Genomic DNA, 17,439 nt, shown 5'->3' with positions numbered 1-17,439 from the left:
GTAAGTTATGTGTCTGAGACCAGATTTGAACTCAGGTCCTCCTGACTCCAGGGCCAGTGCTCTATCTACTGTGCCACTTAACGCCCCCATATGTAACTTTTCTAAATTTCTATTCAGGTCCTCAATTTCTTTCTAGTTTATTTTCTGGTTAGTTTCATCGAGGCCTCAGAGAGGTAAATGAGGTTCCCTTATTACAGTTTTTACTGTCTATTTCCTCCTATAACTTATTTAACTTTTTTTAAAAAAGAATTTAAAGGTATGCATTTAGTACACATGTATTTAGTATTGATATTAATTCACTTCCTATGGGACTTTTTAGGAAAATGTAGTCTATTTATCTTTTGATTAGGTCTAATTTTGCTGTTGTTTTGTCTGAGATCATACTTGCTTCTCCTGCTGTTTTTTTTTTTTTTAAACTATAGCTAAAGCATAAAAGATTCTACTCTAGCTCCTTATTTTGGTTCTGTGTATATCTTTCCATTTCAAGTGTTTCTTATAAATAACATTTTTGGATTCCAGTTTTTAATCTATTTAGTCCTTTTCTGTTTTATGGGTGAATTCATCCCATTCATATCCACAGTTATGACCACTAACTGTATTTCCCTCTCCCTATTCTCTTATAATTTTCCTTCTTTTTTTCTCTGCCCCCTTGTAAATCTTTTTTTTCTTTTTTGCTTCTGACTAATGCCTCTCTTAATCTACCCTCCCTCTTATTATCCCCTTTCCCTTACCCTCTTTCCCTCCTATTTCCCTGTTAGGTAAGATGTATTTCTGTACTCAACTATATGTATGTGTATTCTTCCTCATTTAACTGGTTCAGATGAGAGTGAGGTTCAAGAGTCACCTGCTCCCCCCACTCCCTTTTCTACTATACACATTTTACCCTTGTGTACTCCATTTGTATAAGATAATTTCTCCCACTCCTCCTCTCCCTTTCTCCCTTTCTCAGTGCATTCCTCTTCTCCACCTTTTCCATTCTTCTTTGGAGAACATATAAACATAACAGAATCATATCTAGGCACTTTGTCTAGTTAAACTCTCTTTATGACCCCTGGTAGTGGTAAAGTTCTAAGAGGCTACCTGCATCATCTTCCCATATAACAAATATAAACAGTTTAACTTTGTTTAGTTTCTTATGATTTCTTGCTTATGTTTACCTTTCTATGTTTGTGTTGATGCCTATATTGGTATGCCAAATTTTCCATTCAGCTCTGCTCATTTCATCTGGGATACTTGGAATTCCTTTATTTTTTAAAGGTTCATTTTTTCCCCTGTAGGATTATACTCAGTTTTGCTAGGTAGGCTATTCTTGATTGTAAGTCTAGACTGTACATCCTTTCCTTCTGAAATACTATATTCCAAGCTCCCCATTTCTTTATGATAGTTGCTGCTGAATCTCATGTCATCCTGACTGTGGCTCCCCAGTACTTGAATCCTTTCTTTCTGGCTACTTGCAGTATTTTTCCTTTGAATTAAGAGCTCTGGATTTTGACTACAATATTTTAGGGTTTTCATTTTGGGGTTTCTTTCAAGAGATGACCAGTGGATTCTTTCAATTTCTGCTTTCCCCTTTGACTTTAACATGTCTGGACAGTTTTCTTTTATGATTTCTTTTAATGCAGTATCTAGGATCTTTTTTTGTTCATGGCATTTGGGTAGTCCAATGATTCTTTTTGTTTGTTTGTTTTTTTGCTTTTTGGTGAGGCAATCGGGGTTAAGTGACTTGCCCAGGGTCATGCAGCTAGTATCAAGTGTCTGAGGTCGGATTTGAACTCAGGTCCTCCTGACTCCCAAGGCCAAAGCTCTACCTATGGTGCCACTTAGCTGCCCCAGTCCAGTGATTCTTAAATGATCTCTCCTCAATTTGTTTTCCAGGTCAGTTGTTTTTCTGTGAGATATTTCACAATTTCTTCTATTTTTTTTCCAGGCTTCTGACTATGTTTTATTATTTCGTGATGTGTCATGGGGTCATTAGTTTCCATTTGGCCAATTCTAATTTTCAAGGAGTTATTTTCTTTGGTAAGGTTTTATACCTTCACCCCCCGCCCCAAGCTTTTAATTCTCTTCTCATATGTTTCTTCTCTCATTTATTTTCCCATTTGTTTCCTCTATTGCTCTCATTTGGTTTTTAAAATAATTTTTTGGATCTTTTTAAAACTCATTTTAACTCTTCTAGGAAATCTTGTTGGACTTGTGTCCAAGCTGCATCTTTCTTCGAGTCTTTGCTTGTAGATGTTTTCAAATCATCACCTTCTTCAGTATTTGTTCCCTGCTATTATAGTAGTCCTTTATGGCTGAATTCTTTTTTTGATTGCTCATGCTTCCTAACCTGCTTTTTCACTTTCGATTTGATGTTAGTGCTGGGCTCTGGGAGTGGCTGGGATGTCTAGCCTAAGCTTCTTTTCTCTTATGTCCTTCTGCTGCTTTGACAACTCAGTCTGGGTGCCTGCAACCTTTCAGTGCTCCCAAAGAGCTATGATTCAGGGAGATTCTGTTCTCTTCCCTCCCTGTCTGAGCTCTGCAAGTTCCTGATCCAGTTCCAGGTCTGTTGGATTGTCTTTGTTTGAAAGTTTCCATATACTGCTGCTGGATTTAATCACTGTTAGCCTGCTGGGTTTAGAGAAACTGAGATCTAAAAAGTTGGCTCCTCTTTGGTCTGGAGTTCCTGCCCTGGTTACTCCACTGAGAGCTTAGACATTAGGCTAAAGGCTAGAATTGAGTTCCTGCTCTGCTTCTGGGGTCAGAGCCACGTGGTTACATTTCCTTAACTTGTTCCTTGTTCAGTACAAGGTTCAGCTAGGGTGAAGGCAAGTGCTCCTCTCCACCCTGGATTAGTGGTTTGAGGACTTAGTAGTGAGGACGTCCACCCAGTGGAACTGGGTAGTGGATGACAGAGCTGCTTGATGGCACCCATTCTTGCACCCAATGCCAGGGGTTCTAGGGTCCCTGGAGAGTTCTTTTTGCCCTGGTTCTTCCTCTCCTGATGACCCATCTTAGCCCTCTTTCAGTCCCTTGGTGCTCTGTGTCTCATGCTCCTGGCCAGATCCTGTCCCCAAGATCCGCAAACCTATCTGCCTATCACCCTAAGTTGTCATGGGCTGGAAAGATAACTCACTGGGACTTTTTCTTGGCTTTCTTGATCAGAATTCAGCCTGCTACATTTTCTAGAATCTAGATCATTGTGGAGAAGGGATAGTAGAGTGCTAGGCTCAACTGCTTCCTCTTGTTCTGCAATCTTGACTGCTATTCCTATTTCTTTCAGTAGATTCCCTTACAACAAACTCTCCAGAGCCCTCTCTGTTGAGAAGTAGCATAATGTAACGCACAGAACACTAAACTTGGAGTCAGGAAGACTTGAGTTCAAATCCTGACTGGGACATTTACTTGTGTGACCTTGGGCAAGTTGCTTACTCTCTCTGAGCCTCAGTCTCCTTATCTGTAAAATGGGCATAATGATAGTTTGGTTTTTTTTTTTTTTTTTCAGGTGGATCAAATGAGATAATGGATGCTGAGCAGTTTACCAGATTCAGAGTTCCTCAGAAATGTCAGCTACTCCTGTCATTCTCCTTTAAATACATTCTAGTTTGTGAATGCCCCTTGAGGACACAGCCTGACCTACCACTGAACTCCAAGCTCCAGATATGGTCAGATGACAGTGCAGCAAATCACATCAGGACAACCATACCTCCCTCATTCTGGACACTATCCTTCTCTAAATGCAATTGAAGACCACATTCGCTTTTTGGACTTCTGTGTCACACCGCTCCCTCAGAGTGAGGGTGTAGTCCACAAAAATCCTCATAAATTAATTTTAAGATATTTCTTAAAAAGATTTAAATTAGGGGCAGCTAGGTGATCTAGTGGATAGCCCTGGAGTTGGGAGGACCTGAGTTCAAATCCAGTCTCAGACTTACTAGCTGTGCAAGTCACTTAACCCTAATCACCTCAAAAAAATAAAAGATTTAACTTAAATTCAAATTAAAAATTTAAATTTTAAATTTAAATTAAGTTCATGACTTCTAAGTCCTCCTCAGACCAACTTCCTAATATTACAGAGGAGGAAAATTACTTGCCCAAAATATTTTTTCACATTGACTGCTCTCTAACTGTGTCTCTGACTAATCTGTTCTGTTTGAGGACTTTAGACTTACTACCCCTATTAAATATCACCTTGTTCAGAGAAAAAAGAAAAGTGCCAAGAACATATCCTGGGATCATTTCCCATCAACCAACCTTCTGAGAGGGTATGCCTGGTCAACAAATTCTGAACTCATCTAATTATGTTATCATCCAGTCCACATCTTGCCATCTAGCCCACCATGATATTGTGGGAATCACGTACCTTGCTGAATTCCAAATGTACTCTGTTTGTAGCCTCTCCTGTCCTATCTACTTTTGCCCTACCCCTGTAACAATTCCTCTCCTAGGCCCAACATACCTCCCCATCTGTGTTCTCTTGGATGGAGAAAGTTCAGTACCACTCAGTATGAAACTGGGGGTCAGGGGAAGCAACCTCAGCTAGAGCCCAGACCTGGGGCACATAAGGCCCCTTCCAAGTATCACCTCCATAAAGGTTACTCAGCCAAGGCTTAGGCAACCTCTCCCTGGAGTGGAAGTTGGGTAAAGAGGACAAAAAGAAACCAAACATATGTCCTTCTTTCCTCTGCCAACTGGGAGGAAAAGGTGGTAGGTAATGGTAGTTTTGATTGTCTCTATTTCTCTCCTGCCTAACCACTAGAAGCCTCAGTCCACTGAATGGATGGGAATCATTCCATGCTTTGTGGGGCTCAGCCTTCAACTTCATTTTCTCTGGCAATAGTGCTTTTGGTGTACAGGTGTCCTGAGACACTACAGGGGCCAGGCTGGCTGAATTTCCTGTGTTGGCCTGTGGCCCACGCTTGTAGTAGACATGAGAGTTCAGCAGGTCACTGTGAGTGCTGCCCATGTCCAGCTTTTGAAGCCCTTTAGACCTGATCTCCACTTACTAGTCCTTCCCATCCTGACTCACCTCTCCCTTACCAGCAGACCAGCCTCTCAGAGCTCCATTCCTGGGCCCAACATACCTCCCCATCCAGGTTCTCCTGGAGGAGCTGGAGAAATTCCTGTTGCTCGGGCCCATTCAGCTTCTTGATGAAGAAAAGCAGCTCCCACCATTCAGCCTGGCTCAGGCATCCAGACTCTGTGTTGCTCTGAGCCTCAGGTTTAAGGTATGGCACAGTATATAGTCCCGCAAGGGATTTCCAGTATAAGGAAGGAGGCGCTGTTGGCACAAGCATGAGGGTATTGACCAAGAGAATGTGATACTGGACCCACTTAGGGCAGCTCCTGGTCAGGAGTACTGTCTTTCTTCACTCACTGTTCCTCTAACCCAGACAATCCTCCAAATACTACTCCCCAAGGAACCCATGTGCTTGCCTCCCCAAGCTCACCTATACTTGGGGCCAGGCACTTGCTGCCCCCTGTCCCTTTCTCTGGCTCAGCAGCCACTCTGTCCTCAGTTACAGGACCCAGAATCTCCACCATGTGCCAGTGCACCCAATAGGTGCGGCCTGTCGACTGCCACAGCACCTGGGGCATGAAGAGGGGAGGAAGTTTAGTCACTTGGGCCAGGGGAGCAACTTCAGGTAGAGGCCCAGATGTGGGGCCCATAAGGCCCCTTCCAACAAGAGCCTCCATAACAGCCACTCACAAATCCGGGGCTTGGGCAGCTCTCCCTAGAGCGGAGATTGGGGAAAACTTGTATCTCTCTCCTCTGCCAAATGAGAAGAGAAGGTGGATGACAGTATACTTGGTTGTTTCTGTTTCTTTCTCACCTACCATGAGTCATCTCTATATCTGGCCTCTTAGTGCTATCTTCTCCAAATGGTCATTCCCTTTCCCTAGGGATGGATGAGGTAGGGGTGGGGCAGGATGGGGAAACACATAGTCATTCTCTAACCTTCCCCTACTCTCTCTAGGTTTTCTCTTTCTCTTCTAGTGATGCCACTGTAATCTAGCTTGCTTTATGACCTGCTATGTACACAACTACCCTCCCCCATCCTCCAGGTCACCATTCCCACCTCATTCACATATACCTGTACAGGGGGCATTCCATTGTTGCTCTGCCGGAACTCGCCTTGGTCCCCAGCACCGATCTCCTCATAATCTTCCAGCATTCGAACACGCATCCCCGGCTGTAACGTCTCCTGAACATAGTCAGCATAGCCACTCAGGCTCGAGAACTCAGACCGTGGTCTGAAGGCCCGGCTTGGCCTCCTGGGGGAAGGAGGGGTAAGCAGGGTTGGGAGAATGGTGCTTGGCACAGACGATCGGGGCTGAAAGATAGATCGGGCAGGCTGAGGGGGAGATGCAGGCTGCCTCCCTGGGCCCCGGTCCCAACCCATGCCCCGAACCAATTCGGAAATCAGGTTGCCCATGGCCATGCTAAACTCCAATTCCCTTTGTCCACGACTCTTCTCCACAATGGAGGCCTTGTTAGGGGAGCACCGGTTCCCCCACTCCCCAGGCCCTGGTTCCACACTGCTACTTAGCTGGTCCAGGAGGGATGTGACACATAAGTAACGCTTCACTAAGGAGAAGAGCAGCTTTCCAGGGATCTGCAGGATAAACACCCTAGGCTCAGGTCAGTGATCTCCCCACTTTGCTTCTTCTAACTATATTGCCAACAGATTGGGGGGGGAGGTGATGAGGGATGAAAGCCCAGCCCTCAGCCCTTTTCCCAACTCCTTTAGGTTACCTGGGGCAGGTGGATCCCTTCAAAGGCTATGCAGTGCTCTTCAGAAGATGTGGTCTCTGCAAACAGCTCCAACAGAGTGGAGCGGCTATCAAAGTCCATGTGTTGTTCGATGCCATCCTGCTGGCTCAGTGACAGGAGCACATGGGCCCTGCTCCCTAAAATACAAGCCCTGCTCTGCATCCTGTCCCAGGGAGCCCACTTACCACCTTCTGCCCAGTTCTCAACTCTCATCACCTGCCTCTCAGACTCACTCTCTTCCACCCTCCACTGGAACCAGGTCCTTTCCCACCAAAGGGGCTGACAGGGGGAACAATGCTCTGAGAAGGGAGACTATGTCTTACACAATAACCATCTGGACTAACATCTGGTCAGGAAGTTCTAAACTCTATGAAAGAGAGAAACTGTCTCTTTCTGTTCATAGTTCTCTTTCATCAATGGGTGTGAACCTGTAGCTCTAAGTTCACTGCAACTGAGCCCAGGCAGACATCACTTTCACTGATGAAACCAAAAGGTGCTGACATCCTCTTTTTGCAAGCGGTCCCTCATCCCAGGTCATGCTGTTGTCCCACCTCCTTTCCTGCTTCCCTTTTCTTTCCCCCGCTGGCCCTCACCAGCATCATGGGCTGCCAAGGCCTGTAGCATCTTGCCAGCACTCCTGCGAATCTGTGGCTCAGGGTTGCCCAGCATGTGCATGAGCAGGTCCAAGGCTCCTGTCTCCCTGAAGACACCAGCAAGGGGTCCGATGCTGGCATAGGCGCTGAGCACGTGGATGGTGTGTAGCACGGAGGCTGCAGGACTCGAGCCCCCACCACCGTCCAGTTGTCTGGCAGCTCGACGCACCAGTCCTCTAACATCTGCGGCCATCTCTCCCAGAGAGGCTTCGTCCAGCCCCCCCGCATCCCGCGGAAAGGCACTCACACTCCCCACTGGTTCATGCTGTGGTCCCGTGGCTGGTGCTCGTTCACCAAGTAGCATGGGGCAGTTGGCATAGACCTCGGGGGCTGAGAGCCACATGAGGATATGCTCTGCCTTGCCCTCCAGGGAGCTGCCACTGCCTACTCCACCCTCCTTCCCACGCTGAAGGACAGTCCAACGGATCAAGTACTCTGGATGCCCATCATGACCCTGGCGTTGCCGGAGCAGTTCCTCAGGGTATGCCTGCAGTCGTGGGCCCAGAGGCACCAGCATATCTCTGCTTCTACGTTCTCCCACCATCCTGGGCACCTGGAGCAGAGGAGGAAAAGGAGCAGAGTGAGGAAAAGCACTCATTGTGAAATAAGCAGCTATGGGGACGTGGAAGAAGGTTGTAGGGCAGAATTCACTTATCATGTCAGAAGAGACAAAGGGAAGAGGAACCTAGGACCAGTGATCAGGGGCAGGGGCACAAGCATAGGGCTATGTGGATGCTGTAAGTGTGGGCAAGAGGGTGTTACCAGAGGGTTTCAGTTGCCAGGAAGGATGAGACTACAATTGGAAAACTATGGAAGGTAAACTGGGGAATATAACTTGGGAGGAGGAAGGATAATAAGGAGTCACCATTTGTTCAAGGATTAAGAGACAGGTAATAGCAGGGACCAGTAAAGAGACCCTGGGGAAAGGTGAGAAGTGACATCAGGCAGGGGAAGAGTGGGGATGGGCAGGCTCAAGGAAGGGACCACAGGAGGCGAAGGATGCATGCAGAAAGGAGAGCTGGAGCTCAGGCAGGGAGGGGTGGAGAACAGGGTGTGGACGAAGCAGAAGCGGGATCACTGGGGTGCGGACATGGAGCCCGGACCCGCGCCGCAGTGGAGCCCAGGGGCAAATGAAGGGGCGGGGAGAAGGAGGGGAGCGTGAGGGTGGAACGTTCCTTGGAGGGCGCGCAGTGAGCCTGCGTAGTGCCACTCTGGAGCCCAGACATTCCCGGGAAAGGAGAGGGCGTGTACCGGACAAGGGTTGGGGGGTTGGTCAAGGGGCCAGGTCCACCGGTCCGCGGGTCCGCGTGGCTCTGCCATGGGGAGGGGTGGAGTCGGAGTGTGCGCTGGTCCAGGAGGCCCACTCAGCCGCTATCCGAAGAGGGGGAGGAGATCCCCACTGGGTGCGCCACGCACGGCGGGGAATGGCTCTTCCGAGTTCCCGTCAACTCCCCGGTGTCTCGTTTCCTCCGGGCAACGAAGCGCTACGGAAAGCCGAAGGTCTTCGGGGTGGAAGCAAAGGACCAGATGGGGCGGGGCTTCAGTGGCAGCGGAGCGAACCCGTGCCCCCGGCTTTCCCGCCCACCCTCCTCCGTCCCCGTTCCTGAGGCCCCTGGCACGTTCCTCCTCCTGTCCCAACACCCCGGAATAGTCCTCCTATCCCCAACACCCCTGGCATGTTCCGCCTTCCATCTCAACACCCCGGCACATTCCCCCTCCTGTCCTGGACACCCCTGACATGTTCCTCCTCCTATTCCCAAAACCCCGGTCCCGTGCCCTTTTCCATCTCAACACCTCTGGCACATCCCCCCTGGCATGTCCAGACACCCCTGGCGTGTTCCTTCTTTTGTCCCCAATGTCCCTGGTATGTCTCTTCTATCTCCCAGCCACTGGCATGTTCCTCCTGTTCTCAATGCCACTGGCACGTTTTTCCTCCCCTATAACACACTGCTCCTGGCCCCAACACCACTGGACTATTCCTCTTGTCCCTAGGCTGCAATAAGAAGAGAGAAACCAGTCAGAGGGATTCAGTTTATTGGGAGGCAGGGGGGTAGATCAGGGTGTCAGCTCTGGGCAGCAGCAGAAGGTAACTTCACATAACTCTTCATTGGGGGTAGGGGCTTGATCTTTCGGCCAGCCCAACCTCCTTTTCGTTGCCAGAGTCCACTGTTGGGTCTTTTGCCCAACCAGCGGTTTCGCCCAGCCTTTCCGATGACTCGCTTATTGTGATCCACATTTGACACCCGGCCGACTGTGGCTATACATGTCTCTAGCACCTAAGAATGAAAGGGGTGGTGAGGGCAAGAGCTACAGTGGAGAAAATGGCAGGGCAGAATGCACTGAGAGAAGCCCAGACCAGACCATAGGCTAAACCTGATAGAAAGGAGAACAGGACCACCCCCCCCAAATCCAAACAAAGGGCAGCAATAATGAACCTAGGCATAGGTAGCAGAATAGAGGCATTGTGAGGGACAGGGAAAACTCACTGTGGAGTGAGTGAAGAGAAAAATATTTCCCCTTTACCTCAGTTTCAATGAGCAAAGAAACAAGGACAACCACAGTCTGTGGGTACTTGGGGGTATACTGAAACAGGACACATAGAAACCTTGAAGCACCCCAGAACCATGAGATACCAGATCCAGGAAAGGGTACATTTATTGCCAATTCTCATGCCAGCCTCCCCACCTTCACCCACACATACCTGCATTTGCCTCTTAGAGGGCAACTGAACAATGGCTGTCCCATTGACCTTCCGCAAAAGCACACCACAGGTTCCTGTGTAAGACAGAGTCCCAACTCAGATCTCCCCCAAATAATCTCTATACAACATATCCATAACACATAACCCAGGAATTGATACATGGGGCAACAGGATGGACAGAACACTTCAACCTGACAACAGGATCATATCCTCATTGTATTTCCTGGGGAACTGTTACCTTTATTCATGTTTCCTGGGTTTTTGTTTTTTTTTTCCATCGTGGCTAACAGCCTTCATCATGGGGAATGAGTTTTCCATTCCACTTCTTCTGTGGTTTCAGATGCCCTACCCAATCCTCACCCAGCCTTAATTTCATACCTGCAGCTCGGATATACTGGGCACCCCGGCCTGGCTCACTTTCCAAGTTGTTGATCAGAGTCCCGATGGGCAGGGCTCCCAGAGGATGTGCATCCCCCTCCCGGGCAGCAACTAAAAGACAGTTTAATTGGGAATCCTTACCATCTCTCAGGCAACTCACCTGACCATTAACAAACCCTTCACCCTCACCCCAGGCTGTGGCTTTCCCTCACCTGCCATGCGGCCAATGTGGTCAGAATTAAGGAGTATGTCTCCCACTTGCATGTTTTCAGTGGCAATGATCCAGCGTTTCCTATTGCCCCCAGCAACAAGGGCAATGTCTGCAGATCTGAGTGAAATGAGGTGAAGGATACATAGGAAGGTCATCTGGGCTAATTTTGAAGCCCTAGAATCCCCTCCCTGAAGACCTTCAACTTTTCCTGGAAGCACTGTCAGCCCCCTGTGCTACTCGAAGGGCTTTGAATGTTTTCCTTCAGTCTCTGTTCCCCTGTTTTGGCTGAACCCCTTAAAACCTATACTTCATACTTGCCTACAGGGATCATAGCGGATATCAATGACCTTCTCCTCAAAAGGCCCAGACCTGGCCTCGTGCTCAGGCCGAAACCGAAGAAAGTCAATCATCCGGTAACACTGTTTGTGGCCTCCACCAATACCATGCACTCTGATGCGACCTGTGGGAAGGGGAAGAAGAGTGTAATGCAATTCTGGTTAAGAAAATTCATACTCTTTATACGGAAAGAAGTCCTGTGCAAGGAAGTACAAGGAAAGGATGCCTCAGCCCAATACAACCATGTCATTCCCTTTATCTGGATTACATCTTTCCCCTCTTACATGCCAGCTGAAGTCCCTAACTTTTTTCAAGGCCTAGATCAAAACTCACCTCCTCCAGAATGCCGTCAACAGTAAGTCAAACATTTATTAATATCCCTTCAAGGAACTTATATTTTACTAGAAGGATATAATATATACCCAAAGATGTAAATACAAGATAAGATTTGAGGAAGTAAATACAAGATTTGAGGAAGAAAAGAACACTCGCTATAGGGCTTCAGGAAAGGTATTTCTAAGAAAGATGGCTCCTGAGCTGAGCCTGGAAGAAAGCAAAGGGTTCTCTAAGACAGAGATAAGGAGGGCATACACTTCATGCATGGGGACAGGAGAAAGACTAACAAATTTGATGAGCAAACAAGCCATTTTGTCTGGAGTTTCAAGTACATGATCTGAGTAGTGTGAAATATGTTTGGAAAGCAAGGTGGAGCCAGTTTGTGAGAAGTTTTGAATGCCAGGCTGAGGAAGCAATTGTTTAGTCATTTTTCAGTTGTGTATGAATCTTCACGCCCCATTCTGGGGTTTTCTTGGCAAAGTTACTGGAGTGGTTCACCGTTTCCTTCTCCAGCTTATTTTACAGATGAGGAAACTGAGGCAAACAGGGTTAAATGACTTGTCCAGGGTCATATAGCTAGTAAGTATCTGAGGCCAGATTTGAACTCAGAAAGAGTCTTCTAGACTCCAGGTCTGGCACTTTATCCACTATGCCACTTAGATGCCCAGAGAAGGCAATTGAGTGCTACTAAAGATTTTTTGAGGAGGGGAGTGACATGGCCAGAACTGTTTTATGACTATTAATCTGTCAGCTGTGTTGAGAACAAATTGGAGAGAAGGGAGATCAATTAGGACACTATTACAGAAGTCTAAGAAGGAGGTAATGAGGGCATGAACTCAGGTAGTGGTCATGTGGATGGAGATAATGGGACAGACATAAGGGATAGTGGGCTTAACTAAAGAATGTTATTTCTTTCTTTTTTTTAAATTAATTTATTTTGAATTATCAACAATCACTTCCATAAGCTTTTGAGTTTAAAATTTTTCCTCCCTCTCCCTTCCCACCTCCCTCCCCAAGATGGCACACAATCTGATATAGGCTATACGTATATATTACTATTAAAAATATTTTCACATTAGTGATGTTATAGGTAAGAATAAGAATGTTATTTCTTAAAAAAGATTTAACAAAGGTAGCTGTGCAATGACCTTCTGATTATTAACATCAAAGAAGGAGATGTATAAAGGACAAAGCTATCTGCCACCAATATAGAGGATGTCCACTGCAGAGTCTGTGTCAAAGTGGGCCAGTGATGTGATGCATATCCATTGTGTGAGGTCCTTCTTAGATGCTTGTGTTTGCAAATAACTTTTTGCTGATTACATCAAGCTCTGTAACACTGCTTGTTGTTGTTGTTCAATTGTTTTTCAGTTGTGTCTGAATCTTTGTGACCCCATTTAGGGTTTTCTTGGCAAAGATAGTGGAGTGGTTCACCATTTCCTTCTCCAGCTCATTTTACAGATGAGGGAACTGAGACAAACAGGGTTAAGTGACTTGCCCACGGTCACATAGCTAGTAAGTGTCTGAGGTCAGATCTGAACTCAGGTCTTTCTGACTCCAGGCCTGGCACCCTATCCACTTCATCACCTAGCTGCCCCCCGTAACACTGCAGAACCTCCTAAATAAGAGACTATACAATCATTTAAAACACTTCACTAGCCTGGAAGGAAAAAAATCAAATAGATAAAGAATGTCTATTATCTATTCATATGCTGCTGGAGAGATAACCCACAGAGCTGGTCCATCAATATTTATATAGTATTTGTTTGCAAAGTGCTTTATATACCTTCACTGAATCCTCCCAACAACCTTAGGAGACAGGTGCTTTTATTATCTCCATTTTACAAATGAGAAATCTGAGGCAGGGACTGAGACTTAAGTCACTTGCCCAGTCACATAGCTACTAAGTATCGGCAGCAGGATTTTAACTCAGGTTTTCCTGATTCCAAGTCCAGTGATCCTTCCACTACACTACCTAGCCATTCATCCATATATCTTGGACAGAAACAATTTACCCAGAATTAAGTGAAAGAAGAGAATGGGTTGAAACGCTTTTGGAAAATTGCACAGTGATTTTAATGACCTCAAGTTTCTCTCCTGAAACAAAGACACAATTTTTTTAAACATTAACATTCTTCCAGTGATTCTATATTGTTGTGAATGATGGAATACTAGTATCTGAAAAATTAAAGTAGTAGGTTACCCATAGGTCAACCGAGAAGCAAATGGAGTATCTCACCAACAAAGCTGCACAGGAGAAACAACAACTGATCAGGAAGCCTGGAAAGGTGGTGATTTGTCCTGTGAAGCTCATACCAATATCAGTGAAACAAGAGATCTCTCAAAATATAGAAGACGATGGGGAGCATCTGAAAGATTTTAGGAAAAATATCCCATGTATGAAAGAGTATTCTGGCAACACTGTGAAGAACAGATTGGAATATAACAAAATTGGAGGATAGTGTAGGCCAGGTGAGCAGAGACAGGCCTGATGTAGGGTGGTTATGATGAATCAATGAAGGGACAGATGTGAAAGACAACTGTGTGGGCAGAATCTAGGTTACTAACAGAATATGGAGGATTATAGAGAAGGAAAAAGTCAAAAAGAGAAGTCTGGAGGAGGGACAGGTTTTAGAGATAACACCTGGTTAATCCAGCTTTTCCTGACTAATCCCATCTCAATGTGATCACTCATTTACCAGACATTTTTCCAGGTAATGTGCTATTTAGTCTGTTGTTGTTCAGCTGTTTTCAGTCATGTCTGACCCTCTGTGGCTCCACTTGAGGTTTTCTTGGCAAGAAAACTGGAGTGTTTTGCCATTTCCTTCTCCAATTCATTTCACAGGTGTGGAAACTGAGAAAAGCAGGGTTAAATGACTAGTCCGGGGTCACACAGCTAGAAAGTGTCTGAGGCTGGATTTGAACTCAGGAAGATGAGTCTTCCTGACTCCAGGCCCAGCGCCGTACCGTCCACTGTACCACCTTGCACTTGTTAACAGATTGCTTCATAATTATTTTTTGGTTGCTTACTCCTTGGCTGAGTACTCCTCCACTAACCCTCAAGACTTGGAGGTGAGTGGGTTCCCACAGGCTGTGCCAGCAGAGCACAAGCTCTAGGGCCATGGCACAGATGGCATGTCTGTTACCTGAGGACCAGCCTAAGAAATCAGAGGCTCAGCACTAAGTTGGCTATAGTGGGGGTGGGGTGGGCAATGATGATGAATCTGGTTGCTTCCAGCAACTCTCTATCAATATAAGTAGTGCCTGTCCACAATGACATCACAGGTTACCGAAGTAGGATCACAGAATCAGAGCTCAAAGGGATGTCAAGGGTTATCTAGTCTAAACCCTTCATTTACAGATGAAAATGCGGAGATCTTAGAGCTCACTTGATTTGCCCAAGGTCACGGTAAGTAGAACAAGGATTTGAACCCAAGTCCTTGGACTCCAAATCCAGTTGTTTTTTTTTTCTACTGGAAAGACCTCATCACCTCTACATATTGAAGAAACTATATTTGGGGCAACTAGGTGGCACAGTGGATACAGCACTGGCCCTGGAGTCAGGAGGACCTGAATTCAAATCCAGGATCAGACACTTATTAGCTATGTGACCCTGGCCAAGTCACTTAACCCCGACTGCCTCAAAAATAAAAAAAAAATCTTCAACATATAAGCTCCCCAGTGTTCAAAGACCATAATAATTTAGATACTATTTCATGGTTACAAATACTTTTCATATATGATCTCATTTTACCTTCACAATAACTTCAGTGAAGTAGGCAGTATCAATATTATTATTCCCATTTTGTTGAGAAGAATAGCACAGAGAAGAGAGCTTAAATGACCTGCCCAAGGTCACATACTGAATAAATAGTGGAGCAAAGATTTGGATCTAGGTCTTCCGATGCTTCACTCCAACACTCATACTATGCCATATATAGAAGCCCACGTTGTCTACCACTCTGTAGCTCCACCAGACCCATCATCTAGTACAGCATTCTGTTATACAGTACACCTCAATAAATCCCTCCCCTTGTCCCTTGCAGGGACCAAGGAGCATGAGCTGGCCAGGCTTTAAAGTTTCACTAGATTTCTCCCCTATACTGCTTCCACCATACCTAGTGTTATTCCTACCTGTGTGGTCCCGGCCCCCTGACTTCCTCATCTTCACTGGCATAATGGTGTATTTGGTACGACTCTTCCAGGAAGCAATGTTTGCATTAAGGACCCCCGAGGTCAGGAAAGATCGGCAGGCAATTAGCACCCCAGGTGAGGAAGGTTGGAGGAAGACACTGCTCATCACCTGGGGACAAAGAGAAAAACTCTCCTTACTTAAGGAGTCACTTCAGGGAAGGGCATTTAGAAAGGGGTTCCTTTCAGCTCACAGCATATCACTACTAAGAAGCTACCCAACCGACTTATTTACTTTAATTTCTAGTATGATCCAAGAACCCTATCCTTTATACTACGAACATACTCTCTACAGAGGCACATTTGTCTTGACTGTTTCCCCACATACGACTTACCCTTTTCTACTTGTTAGAAATTTCTTTAGGGGGCAGCTAGGTGGCACAGTGGATACAGCACCAGTCCTGGAGTTGGGAGGACCTGAGTTCAAATCCATCCTCAGACACTTGACATTTACTAGCTGTGTTGACCCTAGGCAAGTCATTTAACTCAAATTGCCTCGCCAAAAAAAAAAAAAAGGACACTGGCCTGCAATTGAAGCCTTTACAATTTGGTAGATGAGGCAGCTAGGTGGTGCAGTGGATAGAGTACCAGGCCTGGAGTTAGGAAGACTCATCTTTGTGAATTCAAATCTGGCCTAGCTATGTGACCCTAGGAAAGTCTCTTAACCCTATTTACCTCAGTTCCTCATCTGTTTAAAAAAAAAATGAGCTGGAGAAGGAAATGGCAAATCACTCCAGAATTTTTCCCAAGAAAACCTCAAATGGGGTCACAAAGAGTCAGACATGAAACGACTGAACAACAGCAACAAATACTGTATATAATGTGGGAAAAAAAATCATTAACAAAGGCAATAACTAATTCAGAGGAACAAAGTACTCATTTTATTGCTGGGTGGGATAATGAAGTAATAGCAATGCCCTGGTCAGGGTGGATTCAACCAGGGAAGGTCCTCCGCATTTCCTGGAGATTGTTATGAGTCAGGTTTGGAAGTTTTCCTATCTGCACAGAACTTTCTAGTTAAGCCTAGAATAGTAATAAAGTATTGTTTGGGATCCAGAAGGCTTTCAATATGTCACTGTATAAAATTTGCAAAGCACTTGTATTATCTCACTTGGTTTGGTCTTCACAACAACCCTGTGAGGTAGGTACTGTTATTATCTCCATGTTACAGGTGAGAAAACTGAGTCTGGCAAGAGGTTAACATGCTCAATCTCCCACAGCTAGTAAATGTCTGAGGCAGGATTTACAACTCGGGCCCTCCCTTCTAACACACTATCTGCCACCCCACCTACCTGCCTCAATCTGCCTCTGTGCCTCAGTGTTCTCTGCAAAATGTGGCAGTTCCTCCTGGCTCTGACATTCCATGGTAACAGCTCAGATTTTCTCAAAAAAGGTCTGAGAAGGGTGGGATTATTATCCTCATTTTAGAGATAAGAAGACCAAAGCCCGGAGCAGAGAAATGAGTACTTGGCCAAGGTCACCAGGTGGTTAGGGACAGGGACAGGATCAGAACCCAGGACTTCTGACTCCCAGCCCCGAGTGTTCCCCAGCCCTGTTGCCCAGGCCGGGGACGGCCTCTGAAAGGAGCACAGCTGGGGCCAAGCTGTTTCCCCTCTGCCCCCCAGGCCGCCCCCCGCTCCCGCAGGCCCGGGCCTCTGGGCACAAGCTCTGAAACCCCCGCAGGCGGTTACCTGGGCGGCAGGGTGCGGGCCGGCGGCCAGGCTGAGGGAGCCCAAGGCTCGGGACAGCGCCTGCAGGGCCATCGGGGGGATCAGCTCTACACGCCACCTCCCCGCTTCACCCCGGCGCCTTCTGATGACGCAACGCCCTGGGTCCGGTGACGTCAGGAAGGGAGCCTGTGCTAGGAGGCGCTGGAGGG

General features: G+C 46.5%; 2 protein-coding genes across 4 annotated transcripts in view; both read right to left on the bottom strand.

Moving 5' to 3' along the window:
• The window catches only part of LOC114025091 (cullin-9-like), a 32,306-nt gene extending 23,449 nt beyond the window's left edge, over positions 1–8,857 (bottom strand). For 2 of the 3 annotated variants that reach the window (XR_003566996.1, XM_027838430.1), the window contains exons 1-6: positions 8,659–8,857; positions 7,348–7,960; positions 6,737–6,891; positions 6,075–6,596; positions 5,430–5,568; positions 5,064–5,260 (exon numbers count right to left, since the gene is read on the bottom strand). Coding sequence is in view for 2 of the 3 variants with exons in the window: in XM_027838430.1 (XP_027694231.1) it covers positions 5,064–5,260; positions 5,430–5,568; positions 6,075–6,596; positions 6,737–6,891; positions 7,348–7,960; positions 8,659–8,727 (1,695 nt within the window). In the remaining variant the exon portion in view is untranslated. The remainder of the gene's footprint in view (positions 1–5,063; positions 5,261–5,429; positions 5,569–6,074; positions 6,597–6,736; positions 6,892–7,347; positions 7,961–8,658) is intronic. The other variant, XM_027838429.1, reaches the window with a different exon arrangement.
• Positions 8,858–9,424: 567 nt separating this feature from the next.
• MRPL2 (mitochondrial ribosomal protein L2) lies at positions 9,425–17,358 on the bottom strand. Its single transcript, XM_027838352.1, has 7 exons — positions 17,252–17,358; positions 15,504–15,672; positions 11,016–11,157; positions 10,699–10,814; positions 10,487–10,597; positions 10,109–10,182; positions 9,425–9,683 (listed from the first exon to the last, which is right to left on the bottom strand). The coding sequence occupies exons 1-7, from the start codon at positions 17,321–17,323 to the stop codon at positions 9,471–9,473; spliced, it is 897 nt and encodes a 298-aa protein (XP_027694153.1). The 5' UTR covers positions 17,324–17,358; the 3' UTR covers positions 9,425–9,470.
• Between the last annotated feature and the right edge of the window lie 81 nt (positions 17,359–17,439).

Source organism: Vombatus ursinus, unplaced genomic scaffold, assembly GCF_900497805.2.
Source record: "Vombatus ursinus unplaced genomic scaffold, bare-nosed wombat genome assembly UNPS02014826.1, whole genome shotgun sequence".
Taxonomy (NCBI): Eukaryota; Metazoa; Chordata; class Mammalia; order Diprotodontia; family Vombatidae; genus Vombatus; species Vombatus ursinus.
The sequence above is the reverse complement of the archived record's forward strand: the minus strand, read 5'-3'. Positions and strand labels throughout refer to the sequence as shown.